Source organism: Chaetodon trifascialis, chromosome 12, assembly GCF_039877785.1.
Source record: "Chaetodon trifascialis isolate fChaTrf1 chromosome 12, fChaTrf1.hap1, whole genome shotgun sequence".
NCBI lineage: Eukaryota > Metazoa > Chordata > Actinopteri > Chaetodontiformes > Chaetodontidae > Chaetodon > Chaetodon trifascialis.
Window position 1 is genome coordinate 15,649,263 of NC_092067.1, and position 15,937 is coordinate 15,665,199.

Below are 15,937 nucleotides of genomic sequence, written 5' to 3' on the forward strand. Positions count from 1 at the left end.
GAGAGACTACAGCATATCAAATTTAAAACGCTCCTCTTCAAGCTGCAGGACTGCAGCAGTTTGAGAGACATGATTTTTCAATTTGAGAAAATTACAGTGTGACCTTTGCAAACATCACTGAGTAACGGATTGTGTTCACATGCACCAGGTGGACATGACTTCAGTCATTCTAATAACACACAGCTGTACAAACCTTACCTTGACGCTGTTCTGGTTTCAGAGAGGAACGACAGATCCTGGAAGTAAGTAGTCCTTAGACTTAGGTCAAGACAAAGCCTAAAGAAGGATCTTGGATCCATCATCATCGTTGAAGTTATCAGAGGATTCTGGAGTAGAAACAACCATCCAGTCTTTTGCTGCACTTCAGCATCGCTCAGACCACAAAGCTCTGCTGAATAGCGAAACACCACAGATGCACTGTAGTACCATTCCTGAACCACAGTGACCCTAACTCAATCTCCCTGTCTGAGCAAACCGACCACAAGCAGCTCAAGCTAAGATTTCAAAACCAAATTCCAGTGGCCAGAACTAACATGGCCCTTTGACTCTGTAAGCTTTTACAAAAAGCTTAACGAGAATAACTCCAAATCGAATTCTTATTACCTGAATTCTTATTAGCTATGTGTAAAGAAGACAGAAGAAAGGATGCTTAAATGAAGTTTTACATGGGTGCTGCAAAATCCAACATTCGTCAGAGTGGACAAAAGGTTAGTGTTGATAATGTATTGATCACCCAGCTGCTGCTCAGACTGAAATATGAGGTCAACACCGTCAACAGCAGCAGCATCATTAAACACATTTAAATCATCTCCCACATAATTTTAACATAATTTCCAACAATACATGAAGGAGATATATTTTTCATATAAAGAGATATGCAGTCATTACCTCAGTTTAATCATGAACTGGCAACACCATTTCAGGGAAACAGTCTTAAGACGTGAGTGGCAGTGAGTGCAATTTAATAAACAATTTACTGACATAATCAGGCAAAAAAAAAAAAAAAAATTACTCAGTTCTCTTTTAGAGTTATTTTGCTGTAAATCACCTCATCTGACCTGCATTACTGCACATTTATTTGATGACTATACAATTTGTTCATTGAGCTGAACTGCACCATCCTGAAAAGAAATAACAATGATGCTCGTATTAATTAATGACATACTGTCAATCAAAGTGAATCGCTTGTAAGACAGCCATTTATATCCCAAGCAAAAAATGTCATTTGTTGGATGAGAGGGATGCTTTTGATGTTTGGAGAAGGACTGCATCATGAAGGGTGGTGCGAGGACCAACAGATTTTTTCCCATATATGTTCTCTGAAAACACAAAGCCCAGGATATATTAAATCCATTTCTTGGTCTTTTTCAAGTAAGCCTCCCACACAGCCCTTACATGTGGTCAGCTGTGACCTTTAAAACAGGCTATATTTTGATAGTAAATGGATGATAAATGTCTGTGGTGCCTTTTGGGGTTGCTTATATGACAACTTTTTACTGCTGCCTTACAAGACGTGTCAGAAAACATTTTCTGTGAAGAATGATGGCCAAGATAAGTCCTCAGAGACAGACGACTAATGATGCAATAACAAACTGCTCCTGAAGAGGCGTCTGAATTCAGCTCTGTCGGGGGTGACAGGTGGTGCAAACCAACATTTGTGCAACTTGCCACAGCACATGCAGGCTCCACACGGTGCTGCTTGAGTTCCCACAGCAGCCCAGAAACAAGCTAGCCACAGCGTGAGTGTGTGTTCACCAAGGCAGTGCAACATGCAGACATTCCTTCTATATACAGAGCTAACATTCTAGAGGCCCAGCTATACGCCAGTTGATTGGCATGAGACAGATGGACAAAATCCACTTTGCCTCCAAGAAAATTTGTACTTTGTGCTGTAACTCTCAGCAGCTTTATGCATTTCTCTTAATGGCCTGTTGTAGTTGCCTCAATATTCCTACCATCAGTAGGAAATAGTTCTCTATGAAAACTGTTGACTACAAAGCCTTGGAAATCCATCTATCCATGCCTCCATTACCCACCACGTATCACAATCAAGGTGTCAAAAGGCAAGTAAGGTTGCCCACACTTCATTTTTCACAGCCACACACTCCAGCTCTTCCTGAAGGCCTCCTGAGGCGTTCCCAGGCCAGGTGGGGCACGGACTCCGTCCCACAGTCTCCACCTACTGCTGTTGAATGCCTTGTGGATTCCTCCAGAGATGCCCAAACAACCTTAACCGGCTCGTTTCAGCTTCAAGGAGCAGCTACTCAGAGTTCCTCTCACATGCCCCAGCTCCTTAAACTGTGCCCAGACATCCAACTTAATTTTGGTGGTTTGGATCTGTGATCTCACTTTTTTCAGTAGTTTCGGTTACTTGTGTTGAAAGGTGTCGCCTGGAATGTAGATCAGCTGTAAAAAGAAAGCTTTGCCTTCAAACCTCCTTCCCCTCTTCACCATAACAGTCCAGGGTTTGCATCACTGCCCATTCCCCACAAATCCACCTTTGGAATCCCTCCTCCATCTCACTCTCACCTGTCAACAAGACCCTGGGAGACTCGACCTCATTTGGAGCAGAAGTCGTTCGCGAGCCAAAGGGAAAATCCACCGTTTTCAAGCAGAGTGGAGACCTGGAGGTGCTGACTCTCATCCCAAGAGCATAAAAAAAGATTTTCTCGCACCCAGTGATGACAACATACTGGCTCTTTGAGATATGTCAAATTAGCCTGCGGTACCACATCGATCTTTATGCAGCTAGGTAGCAGTGCGTCTGGCCAGCTAACGTGTAGCACTACGTAATGACCCAAAAACAGATGTTTCTTCAACACCCAGTTAGGGAGTGATCATTTATCTGCTTTTATCTGAAGCTTTGCATCAGTATTTCTAAGCCAATCAAATCCAGCCATTGGATTCTTTTCATGTTTGATATCCATTTCTCCATTTAGTGTCTATCAACAATGTGCCCTTAAATTAATGATAGACAGGAAGCATTCAGAGCAGAAGCCTCGTAGTCAGAGGGGTTCTGGCCCATAGAGTGAATGCACATATGATGAATACATGTCTGTTTTGTACAATGGCAATGCTATCTCCTCCATCAGTAGCTCCGATCTGCTTCAGTAATTGCTTCTTTAGAAACATTATTTTTTGGTGAAAACCATTTCCTTGAGCATCAGCTGAAAAGAGGCAGTGTCCCTGGCACAGCCTGACACCAATGCAGATTGGTTTGGGCCATAAATGAAGTTGTCTCACCCCGTCCTTGATGTCCTCTCACAGTGCTTTGCCACACAGCGTAAAATCTGAGGTGTGAATTCTGCAGGTCCCTGGAGGGCAACGCTGCATAACTATGACATCAGCCCATAAACTCTTGGAGCACACAGTGAGACGAGCACACTGGTGTTCACACGCAAAGCAACACACATCAACAGGCAAATATTTCCTGGTCTGTTAGCTTTATGAGCTGGTGTGTGTCAGTCAGGTTTATGTCAGCAGCAAAATGATGATGGCATGTAAAAGGGTTTGGAGTCATGGAATAATAGAATGGCCACAAAACATGCATGTTCAGCACAATGCTATGTACCACTTTCAAAGTCACGGCATATTGTTTGAAACACATACATAAACTATGACTATCATGTCTTAGAACCAATCATGTTGTATTCTTTCCTGCTTCAATCTTTCGTTCACGCTCAATCTGACTCTCGCTGTTGTTTAAAGGGAAGGCTGCAAGGATAATTTTGACAAAGAGAATAAGCAGATTAGCCCCAGCAGATAAGTGTGCAACTTGTTGGGCTTTGAGACAAACACGCCACCTTTAAATTGAATTACATTCACTTGGCAGATGCTTTCTCCAAGGCTATTTACAGTGAGTACATTCGAACTCAATAGGATTCTGAGCTCCACACCATGAAAGAGAAAAGGCCACAACGCTGTGGCAGCAGGCATGACTGAATACTTATTGCACATCCTCAAGGTCAAATGTAAAGGAGGCACACTTCGCAGGAGCAGTAAAGCTATTTGAACAGATTGGCAGCTGCAGCGTCCAGGTGAAATGGATCAAACACACTTTTCACCCAGTCATACTCTAATGTTTTATTTGTTTCCTCAGTTTTGAAGGTTTCTTTTTCTTTACTTTGACTTGTCTCCGTGATTTTATGATTCCTTTCCCACTTCTGCCCTCCCTGCCCCTGCTTTTGTAATTTCCTGTGATTTCATCTCACCAATGGAATCGTCTGCTTGTACCACGCAGTGTGACATACAGTTCATCTGCTCTACAAACTGTGTTAACCCTCACCTCCCAACAGTCTTCACCTTCCCTTGAAGAGAGCTTTTTTCATATGATTTCAGGTAGTTTACCCTTTACATTCAGCTCACACTCTAGTGTGCAACTGCTATACGAGTAAACATTTAATGTCCTTCATGTCCTTTATGTTTATATTGCTGTTTATTTCAAGTGTCTGGCCAGCTTAACAGCAAGCATAATCACCTTGTTCCCTTGGGTATAAGATAAACAGCATTTGATTGCAAGTAGAGACAATGCTGCTGATGATTTCACAGATCGCTTACACACAATCCAACAACCATCCAGTGAGTCATAAGGATATAACACAGCTGAAAATAACACTTCTCAAATACTAGTTCAACTATGGCATTCAGTAAGATTGTTTTTTGGTGGTCTTTGCATCAACTTGGTCTCAAGTCAGCTTTGGACTTTTTGAAGGAAGATGTAAAACTAATGGCTGTGTGTGTTACAACAACAGGGCCAAGGTCAAAAGCAGCAAAAGCAAAAACAGAGGAAGGCAGTGCAAGGGAGATCTGGGAATGGAAACGGGGGGAAAGAGAGAGGGGGGAAAGGGGGTAGCGAGGGATACCAACAACTGTGACAGCTGTGTGGATGTGGAGAGCTGAGCCATAACAGGGAGGCTCCAGGACAGGAATGCAGAACAGATCAGCCAGACAGCGGCTTGCACTCATGTCCAAAATGGCAGGCAGGGCCGAGGCACAACATACAACAGCTGCCTAATCCCAAACTTCTGTCTTTACACCTCCAATCCTGGTCTAAAAGCACATCCTGGCTTCTGAAAAACACTAACTTCTTATTCCCTCTGTATCTGCACATGCTTTCTCCTGTCTGTGTCTGTCACTTGCTTGGACTGGAACTGACACAACACTTGTCAGCCCGAGGCACAGGTCATATCACAGCGTCACAGTCTTCAACTGACTGGAAATGCAATGCAGAGAGACACCCGAGCACAGAGTAATAATTTAACTGCCAGCATAACAAAAGGTTACCAGGCTACAAGACGAAAGCTTAAATAAAATGTTTCACGTCAAGCTAAATAAACACACATGGTCACAGAGGAAAGGTACACACATCCACCCCTTCCCCTTCTCTGCGCAGGAAACATCCTGAGGTCAAAAGATCAAAAACAAAGGGCTCTTACCTGCTACAGAGTTCGGCCTCGGCATCATGAGGGAAGAGGAAGCCTGTGGCTGGTGTGGAATGGGTCCCTCGGGTGAGTGACTTGGAGGCTGTGGAGCCCCTGCTGATGCGTTGGACTGCTGCTGCTGGTCTGTCCTGGATGGGGTGTCGGCTGGTGTTGCTGTGGCACTGTTGGAGTCTTCTTCAGCCACAGGAGAGCAGGTGTCCGCCCGCACACTCTGTGCCAGGCCATGGCGTCCACTGCCCCTCAGGCTACCATCCTTACTCCACTCCAGGCTGGAGCCACTGCGGTCGTCATTCTCTGAAGAACTAGTGATGGTGGCTGAGAGGAGATAAAAACAGAGAAGGAATTAGAGCAAGCGAGGGAGGTAAGATGAGGGAAAGAGGCAAGGAATGTGAGAGTAATGTTCTTTGTGTGCTATTAACATTTATCTGTCTTCATCTGAAATGAGATACTGAGCTGTAATGGAACTTTTAACTTTGAATAACTACCCGTTTTCCCTCATTGCCCTTATCAACACTGTTCACCAGCTGATTTTATATTCACAGAGACAGCCTGCTTACACTAATTAAAACGGGAGAGACATGATGGCATGGATTTGTAGAATCCATTTCCAGACTCCTCGAATGTCTTTTGATCATTAGTTGAAGGATCCAACATCATACAGTGTAAACAGCAGCTAGATGCCTCACTATGAACCAAAATTCACACTTAGACATATAAAAAATGACAGAAAAGAGTGAAGAACTTGTGTTGAGACATGCTTTTTTGCATTCAGACAGGTGCTTTGCTAACATGAGAATAAATCCTTTAATCCTCCCTCGGGCCAACCCAACCATCTAATATGATCCAAAAAGATAAGTGGAGGGCCAAAGCAACACAATGACAGGCAGCTGGATACAGAGACATCAGCACAGTCAGAGGACTGGAACTGACTGGCCAGCTGGCTGTGTTTGCATCACACACTCCTAATCTGGATTTCATAATGCCGCAGCACGTTGCATCATCACTAACACTAATATAACACATCCTGGAACTTGTGACTCCAGTGCTTCTTACCTTGGTAAATATGAAGCCATTCATGTCACCTGTTACGCTAAGCCCTGCTCTGAGGATGACACTAGGGGTCGTCACAGTGTAGAAGAGGTTGGTCGAACTATAACCCATGGCAAAAAACGTATTATTATCTATTCAAACCTAGCAAGCTCGTCATTTTACCATACACAGAGCTGGTTGTTGTCATTGCTAAAGGGCTGCTATAAGTCCTTCTCCAGGCACCTCATGCAGAAACTCCTCAGGGAGCTGGACGGCAATGTTAAGACATTGCAAAGTCTCCCCGGTTCCACAGAGGAGCTTTTAAAGCACTACAAAGCCAAATTAATGTGCTTTTGAAATGAGGGCGAGAGTCAAAACTTCAAAGACCGGGGAACATTAATCACAGGCTGGAATCTGACTTGTGGACACAACATAGCCTTGTTCTTTTCCATGCCTGCAGTCTTATCAAGGCGGGTGGGTGGGATGTTGTAGGCCAACGCCACATCATGTCAAACTCTCACAAAATAAATCTTGATTTGACACAAGCAAAGTAGCTTTACAATGAGACTATGACACATGCAACGTGAACACATGTCTCATCCTGGGTGGCAGCATGTTGATGCTCTGTGCTGGGAGATACTATATCATAGCTTACATAAATTATTCCACAGCTAGCTATGATATTGCTCCGGGGGGACAGAATGAGTGAGTCATGATAATCAGTTATGTCACCTCTGCAGGATTGGAAATCCAAATTATAGTGTTATATCTGGCTTTGGCATGTATTTCTGCTGTGGAACAATGATGTCAGTCAGTTACCTAAATTGGCATCAAATGTGTGAAACCCTAGTTAGTCGATACAAGGATGAGGAAAAGCTTAAACCTTATTCCTCGCAGCAAAATCCACCAGCACTCTGAGAAATTATTTAAGTTCAGCTGAGGATAACTGCAGGATTTTGCACTTACCATTTGCTATTGATTCCTCACCACAAATATTCAAAACTCATTTCCAGAATGAATTTCTAACTTTTGTATTGGCCCTGTCAGCTTTGTAAGTAGAAACAGCAGACAGATTAATGTATCAAGCGACGACGTCATACTCCTGTCAGCTTGTGCAAATCCCCACATGTCTCACAGGGCTGTTACCAGAGATATAATACAACGTCAAACTGTGGCAACTGTCACCTCAATGCTCTCTCATACTGGAACGGCTCAATACAAACCCAGTGAGTGACACATGGGAGAGGATGAATACAACCTGACACAAATGCTATTCAGTCCCACAAAAAAAAAACATCCAATGGGATAATCAAAATAACAAATGAGTGACACCACGCAGGTGAGACTTTTCTCTAATTCACAAAGAGCATATGAGGTAATTGCAATGCTCAGCTTGTAAATTAGGATTTAAATGAGCGTAACAGGAAATACTGTAATAAGCGATAATAACACAGCAAGTGAATGCTGGGAGACGGTTATGGGTTAGGGTTAAAATGCCTAAAATAGAAGAAAAACATGACTGAGAAGTCAGCAAAGCCCTTGTTTTTTATCAAACCAAGCACCTGATGTAGACCCTGGAAAGATGCCATTTTCTGATACACTGTGCCTGGTTTCCCACAGGTGGTTTTCAACTGCAGTGAAGTCAGACTGAAGTCCATAATTCATAGTTCACCTGCTCCACAGACACAGATTATTCTGCAGCTCCATCCTCTCGACTCGCGGAGCCACCATCAAATCAAAGATGCACACCTTTACGTTTGAGAATGCCTATTCTATAGCATGTTTTATGTTTTTTCAGGTTCACATATGAATGTCAGTTGAATGGTTTAGTTTTGCATCATGCTGTACAATTTAAGGCAACTGCCTCATATGCAACTGCAGTACAACAGTAAAACATTTCGCCCATTTCCACCTCTGGGCTACATGTGGCTATTATTCAGCTGCTAGCTTGTTATCATTCAATCTTTAAATCCTTTGTTTACATGCATGTTTGCAGTCTGTAGCACTGCCTTTTTTGGCCCAATGTTACATTAATTTGCACATTACTGCAGCCAATAGTGTTAAACCTGCAGCAAGAATGAGTCTTGCATCAACCACAAGTTCAGACATGTGCACGAAACAAACAAAACGGGGACCATATCGTAAAAACATTCCTCTATAGGACCATTATTGATCAGAAACTCCACAGGGAACCTTTAAGGTTTTCTTGCACTATACAAGGTCCTTTTTAAGTACGATGAAGGAGTTTGCTATTTCTCACCTATGATCCCACTGTCCTTGCTCTCAAGTGTGGAGCTGGGGCTTGTGATGGTCCCACAGGGGCTCGAGCGGCTGAGAGGGGGGCGACTGGTTGTGCTGTTGAGCGTTGAACATGGGCTGTCAGTGCTGGGAGACGCCGTGCTGCTGGTCAGTGTAGAGCAGGGACTGATTCCCTGGCTAGTCACAGAGCACTGGGGAGAGGGGAGATAGAGAGGAGGGTTAGGTTACACCAAGAATGTGCTCTACTAATCAAACGTGACAATAAGGTATGAAGTCAACTCAATATAAACTGTGAGCTGGCAACACCTTCACATTTTTTCAGCCTGAGCAGCAATAAATACAACAAGAAATAATTTCCCAACCTTATTTGGAAGGAGAATTGAGAAAACTGTAAAGAATCATTTGATCCGAGATCACTGGCACTCAACGCACTTTTATACAAGACTATCAAATGAAAATCTGCTGCAAGTTAAAAAGGCTGCTGAATCAGACAGACTCTGCCCCCTTTGCAGTGGCTGTTATTAATTCTGCCATTATTTGAAAGCTCAATTATTTGAACGTTGGCAAAGACGACTAAGAGAAACCGCTTCGACCTGGATAATGTGAAAGCAATGCAAAAAAAAAAAAAAAAAAAAATTCCCTCACAAACAAACAAGCCTTTGACGTGTGAGCACGCTACAAAAGCTGAAGGGCATAAGCGCTGTAAACGAAGAAAGGCTCGAAAACTGCACACTCATATGTCCTGAAGATCTAAAATAGGCCTGAAGAGAATTCCACAAGGGAAGAAGTCTTTACTTTGTTGTGACACAATAGACACCTTTCTCATGCCATCAAGCCCGCCTGACAACCATACAGCCGCTGAATCTTTGTTTGAGCTAACTGACAACCGTAGAAATCCGAATTAAAGCTGGTTTGTCTTGTTTCCCCATCTTCCTTCAACTGTATTCCGATGGCACACAATATACTGTAGCTCAAGGAGGTCATCCTTGCCCCACTGTAAGAGGAGCCAAAGCTTTCAAACTGATCCACACCACAGACACTGAGCCTGATTGTCACTCGCTGAGTTTTGAACCAACTCCTCCCTCAACGTAATTCACTCACATTGAGTCCATTTAATTCCACACAACTCGTTTTTTTGCCACAGGGCGATCTGTGCAGACAAAAAGAAACCACACAGAAAGGTTCCAAGCCTAGGTCACATTAAGTCAACCCTCATCCTCAATACAACAACTTCATTGCAGATGTTTTGTTGCCTGAAGGACTTTCACCCACAGCACTTACAAGGCTGTGCATTGTCTCAAACGAACTCCTGCAATTCAAATCTCAGCAAACAGTTTCTAACATTATAACTGAACTCAAACATCACCAATCTGTTTCTAAGCCTCTTTCACATACTGCACATCGTTACTGCACATCGCTGAAGACAATTCGTTAGTCCGAATGGAACATACTGCACATACACAGTGATTAGAATTGAGTTTGTCAAACAATACAAATCTTTGTCCTGCTTAAATCATTATTGATGGTACTTCTAAACAAATAGAGCCTGACTAATCTCACAAAACAGTACGACTCATCAATGCTTAGCCAATTTGAGACGGAGGTGGGACTAACCTCTCATCTGAGATGGATTGATTGTCGACATGTTTGCACAATTGTATGCTGAAAGAATACATACAGGGCAATAGGAGGGATGCTGGGCAGCTTAAGGCACAATTAATAAACTGGAGAATATTAACTACGTAACATTTCCTGTTTCTACATCCCACCTGTTTTTTGAGACAGCATGCCAACAGCAATGAAGCCCCAACAGCTTATGCCACCTAATAATTTACTGAGAGGCAGAACAAAAATGCTGAGTTAAAGACAAAACATGCTGTAAAACAGCAGTATGGAGGAAAAGAGCATTGCAGGTAGATGCTCCTCCCTAGTTAAGCTCTGAAAGCACACACCTACATGCACACAAACACAAAGTAAAAACCATGACGCTCTCATACTGCTCGTCTCCTTGTCTGACATCTCAACTAATGAGATGTTTCATAAAACGCTTTGTGAATCTTATTCACTTTCCTGCCGGTTGAGAGTCAAAATGCGTCCGAGACACGAGATGAATGAGGGGAGCGCGGCATGCTGGGCTTTGCTCGGCTCCTCACGAAACACCAGCTTAATTAGTGAAGCCAAACAAAGTGAGGCTCAGACCTGACATAACTATTTCTGGACCCGGGCTCAGACACTCTTGTTACATACTCAAGAGCCCCTGGAATAGCACTCAAGTTACTGGGAGACTCACAGAGCACAGTGGAGAGCATGCACTGAAATAAAACCACTCATTTAAAATATGCTGTTTCTTACTTTAGAACATCTGTAACATCTAAAAACAGTTCGACAGTTACCGTTGTTTGTTGTGCCAAAAGAAATATTCCCAGAGGTGCCTCCTAAATCACCATCCAAAGATAATGCACAGGAGAAAAAAATGAATCAAGCTGCAACAAAAAAAAAAAAATTTTAAAAATCCATTCTTCTTCTATACTGTCACAACTTCCCTCCTCTTCTCATCCCTTCCTCTCCTCTATCTCTCTATCTGTGCGCTGCAGCAGCTGCTGCTGGAAGAGGGAGGGAGTTGGACGGGAGGGAGAAAATTAAAATACCTTCTTTTCATTCTTGTCGTCCATAGGTATGCGTGCCGTACCCGGGATCCCTTCTCCTAGTAAAAAGCCCAGCCTTGTCATCAGTTCCTGAGTGGCAGGAGAGGAGGAGCTTGGCTGTTTCTCTGCTTGCAGCTCTGGAGAAGAGGGAGAGACAGCGAGAGAGATAGAGAGAGAGAGAGGGAGAGAGGGAGAAATGCTCAGCGTTAGCGGGCAGGTTTTACCTCTCTCCACTGGATGGCCCACACAGGGCCACTCTGCCTGCCCTGCCCTCCTCGGCTCTGCTCTGAAATGCTACGCTGCACTCTCCAGCTGCTGCTGATGTGGTGCAGACCCGGAGAAGGGGAGGAAAGAAGAGCAAGGGAGTGAGAGACAGAGAGGGAGTGAGTGTGGTGGGGGCTATGATGTGTGTGTGTGTGTGTGTGTGTGTGTGTGTGTGTGTGTGTGTGTGTGTGTGTGTGTGTGTGTGTGTGTGTGAGTGTGTGTGTGTGAGAGAGAGAGAGAGAGAGAGAGAGAGAGAGAGAGAGAAAGAGGGTGTCCTAAGTGTGTGAATACATGTGAATGTTGAGCATTGTTAAGAAAGCAGAGAGAGAGAGAGAGAGAGAGAGAGAGAGAGAGAGAGAGAGAGAGAGAGAGAGAGAGTGTGTGTGTGTGTGTGTGTGTGTGTGTGTGTGTGTGTGTGGCAACACGCCTCGAGAGCCAATTCCAGAGCTTTCTGCTTGTTCACAGCTCTCGCTCATAGAGCCTCTGAATATCAATGAGTGGACGTGGGTCTTCCACCAACACAGCTTAAACTGTCTGCAGTCCTTCCAAGCCTTAATACTTGTTTATAGTGCAATTTCAAAGTTGAGATGCCATCAACAAGGCAGAGATCTCTTGCAATCTAGCTTGTTTATATGTATTAGCATAAAAAACACTGTGCTGAACATGCAACATGTACCTGTGCTGAAACTGAAAAGAATATTTTATTAATGGTATGATAGACAGACAGATAGAGGGAAAGATGGCAGTGAGGGGGGACTGCACAAAAGCTTATTATACAGCTCTCTGTCAGCACCTTTCCTTCCTCTCTCCTTCATTTTCTCCTTTGCCCTCTTTCTTCCACACTTACTAATAATGTTGGAAGTCAATCTGATTAAATAAATACAAGTCCAACGGCACAATGAACCGCCAAGACCCAATGAAGTGGAAATCAAGTCACCAGACACACAGATAATGCGCTCTCCTTCATTGTGGATGTAAATACATTATTATAAGTGCTATTCTTGCACTACGAAAAAATGACTGGATCATGTAACAGTCAACACAGAAGACAAAAGAGAAGGAAATGTGTGAAAAGTGGTGGTGGTCTAATTTGTGACAATAAAGGAAGGCTACCTTTAGAGAAATCATCAAAAAGACTGCTCTCCATTCCTCTATGAGTCACCATCTGCTTCTCCAGAACAAAATCCACCTTGTTTTTCCCCTCGAACATTTTTCTCTTTAATGTGTAAAGGCGCTGCGTTACGTACCACCACTTTGAAGACAAAGTGAAGAACATGCTAAAAATTGACACCTCTGCCGGTGTCTTATTTTAAGTGCACACCCGGGGGCACTTGTAGTTCTGAAATCTGAAAGTATATAACATCTCACTGGATGTCATCATACGAAAATGTCTCCACCCACCCCTTCACACTTCTTCAATAGGTTTCCAAAAGAAAATGCCATTTTACATGTAACATGTATAAGCATAATCACCCTCATCCTCAGTGAAATATGGCTTTTTGGGGGCTGTATCAACTTGCTGCTACAAGCAGCTCCTTGCCCTCTTTGGTTGGCAGTCTTAATGAGGAAAAAAACAAATCCACCTCTTTGGCCTAAACATCAGTACTGGGTCCAGAGCGCTGACCTCTCAGTGAAACATTTCTTAATCTATGTTTGTTTTTTCTAACTCAAACTGCTTTGTGCTGTCTGTAACCTGTAATTGCTCTATGCTGTAATTTGGTACAGTATGTTTGACTACTGCTGTGTCCTTAATGTAATTTCTGGTGGTCCGTGTAGAATTTGGGGGAGCCTCAATTAGATCCTGTCATCCTGGAGGTATGAGGGCTGCCTGAACTTCTTCCTTTGAGGCATTTTTATATAATTTTATATAATTTCCAAGTCAAAGTATAAATGCAAGGTGTGCTAGTGAAATGAGAGGGGAGTAACTCGTAATGTGCAGTCCAATTCGTATCTTGGTAGGAGGTTCTAAACCTGGAAGAATACTGTGAATGTGACGAGGAAAACAGCACAAAGCCACAACAATTTGTTATTTTTATCTTTATGTTTCTTCTATAATTAAGCTTAACAGAGAGGCAGGTTTTTGTCATATTAAGAGGAAGGATGATGGCGGTAGAGCGGGTGCACAGAAGTCCCAACACCCCCAACTTCCACTAATGACTATTTAGTAGAGTAATAGACAGAGACGATTTCTAAAATAATGCATAGTTATGCATTACAGGAGGAAATCTACCCCTCCCTCCTTCTCTGTGACACTGCTCTCAGTGCTGCCACTGGTCAGAGGAAGTTACATTGCAACAATAAAGACAGAACAGTTGGATAGTAATGAAGGATTGTACGCAATGTCAAACCAGCCACCACTGCCGGCAGTGAGGGCAGCACTGCAGAGCAGTCGTCTCAAAATGGGAAATGAAAGCTTATTCCATCTTGGATTTTAATATGCCTTATTCAGTAAAATGATCTCACTGGCACACCGTATTTTTATATTTCACAGCTGCTGCATAATGCGCACCACAAGTCATATCTCTCTGCTTGTCATAGCAAGATCTACTTTTATTCTCAAGATTCTTCTGAAGCTTTCTCTGAGCGCTGGTTAGCCAAAATCTGTAACTGAGGAAGGCCATCCTATCGCTGTCATTGTTTTGCTGCAATACTCAGAATGAGGAGAAAATTCTGTCAGGTAAACATGGCGAAGAGGAGGAGGGATGCTGAGGTTGCTGCTGTCAGGTGGGACGATGAAAGAGAGGAAGAGTTTGTTGAGCTGTGGCAAAAGCACCCCTGTCGGTTTGAAGTTTGCTCGAGGAAGCACCACGAACGAGTCAAACGGTAACCATCGTTTAGACAAAAATCGTGGTCTGAATGAGGCCTGAGAGGAACTTAGTTTGGTTGGCAAAGGGAGCACTACACAACACTATTTCTCCATCTGAATGAAACAACAGCAACAATCTTGCTGGATGCTTCAAATGTCAATAGAGGAGCCGGGGATCAAACCATCAAAAGCGCAATTAAAAGACAACCCCACTGTGCCACCTGAGCCACTGACAGTTTACCACGTAAGCTTCCTCCTGCGATGATCCCTGCACTTCTCATTTCACCAGCAGCTCTGGCCGTCTTCTCATTGAAAGGCAGTTGAATTTTTATCCTGACACACAAAGCACGCCTCATCAAGCAGACTGCACGTGTGGCAAGAACTAATTCACAACTACTTCAAGGCTTTTGAATTTCCTTGAACTACCAGAGCAATTTTATAAAGAAAGAATAAAACACGGCAGCGATTTATCACAAGCTTCTGAACAAAACAGAATCAGCCATTATGGCTTGGCACATGTCACTCATGTGCCGACGTCCTTCAGCCAAGAACAAAATGTGTTAGACGAGATACTTGTATTGCAATAGTGCCAGACAAGCACATACTGTATCTCTGAACTGAGACTGTGCAGAATATTTATGTTAACCCTGTGACACATGTGCCCACTTGTTTGCTTGGTTTCTGATGCTGGTCTGTGATTCATGTTGGCAGTGGATTTAGGAGAGCTGCACTGCCTCTTTAAAAAAAAAAAAAAAAAAACACTTGCTTTTAATTTTGAGAAACTGAAATATTGTATAATTCTGAAAGTAACCATAGCAATAACCAAATAGTCCTTAAGGTCTTTACACTGAATAAATGGACGCTTTTGTCCATGCAGTATTGAATGCTTGCCCACACACAGTGCTGTACTTGCATTACCTTTTCTCCAACGTTTACAGTGCAGTAAAAAAGACCATACATTCAAAATCAATTGTATACAGGGAATGTCAGCCTACTCGTGTACTTAACTGCCTGACAGGAGCCTGCACCGCTGGTGCAAAGACAGCGTTGAGGCTTGAATGCCAACAACAATGATGATAAATTCAGGGTCACTCAAATGTAACAACAAGTGTTCGAGTAGCTCTATTAACTGGAAAAAAAAAAGTAAAATTCACATTCAGTGATCATTTCACCCACCACAATGTGAACAAATCTTAATAACTCAGAATATGTTCATATGTTTCTTGTTGGCTTTGATAACGTTTTCAATGTAAACACTCAATGCTGAGGTTCTTTATTGACATCTTTACTGGATTTACTGTCAGACATAATAGGAGGTCCTAAAGATGCTGCCGATGCACACATACACACATACAGCACACAAACAATTCAGAATGCAGATATCATCGATGTTGAGCGCCAGTTGTGGGTCAATAGCAATTTGAAATACACAACAACACATAGCACGCTCCATCAACTTTTAGTAGACAGGTACCGATAATGGGGATTGGTGC

General features: G+C 43.1%; 1 protein-coding gene across 3 annotated transcripts in view; it reads right to left on the reverse strand.

Moving 5' to 3' along the window:
- Positions 1-15,937, reverse strand: part of tanc1b (tetratricopeptide repeat, ankyrin repeat and coiled-coil containing 1b) — a 97,348-nt gene that overhangs the window by 32,768 nt on the left and 48,643 nt on the right. For 2 of the 3 annotated variants that reach the window (XM_070975614.1, XM_070975615.1), the window contains 3 exons: positions 11,378-11,511; positions 8,731-8,920; positions 5,436-5,756 (listed from right to left, as the gene is read on the reverse strand). In XM_070975614.1, coding sequence (XP_070831715.1) covers positions 5,436-5,756; positions 8,731-8,920; positions 11,378-11,511 — 645 coding nt within the window. Of the gene's footprint in view, positions 1-5,435; positions 5,757-8,730; positions 8,921-11,122; positions 11,512-15,937 lie in introns of those variants that run through there. The other variant, XM_070975616.1, reaches the window with a different exon arrangement.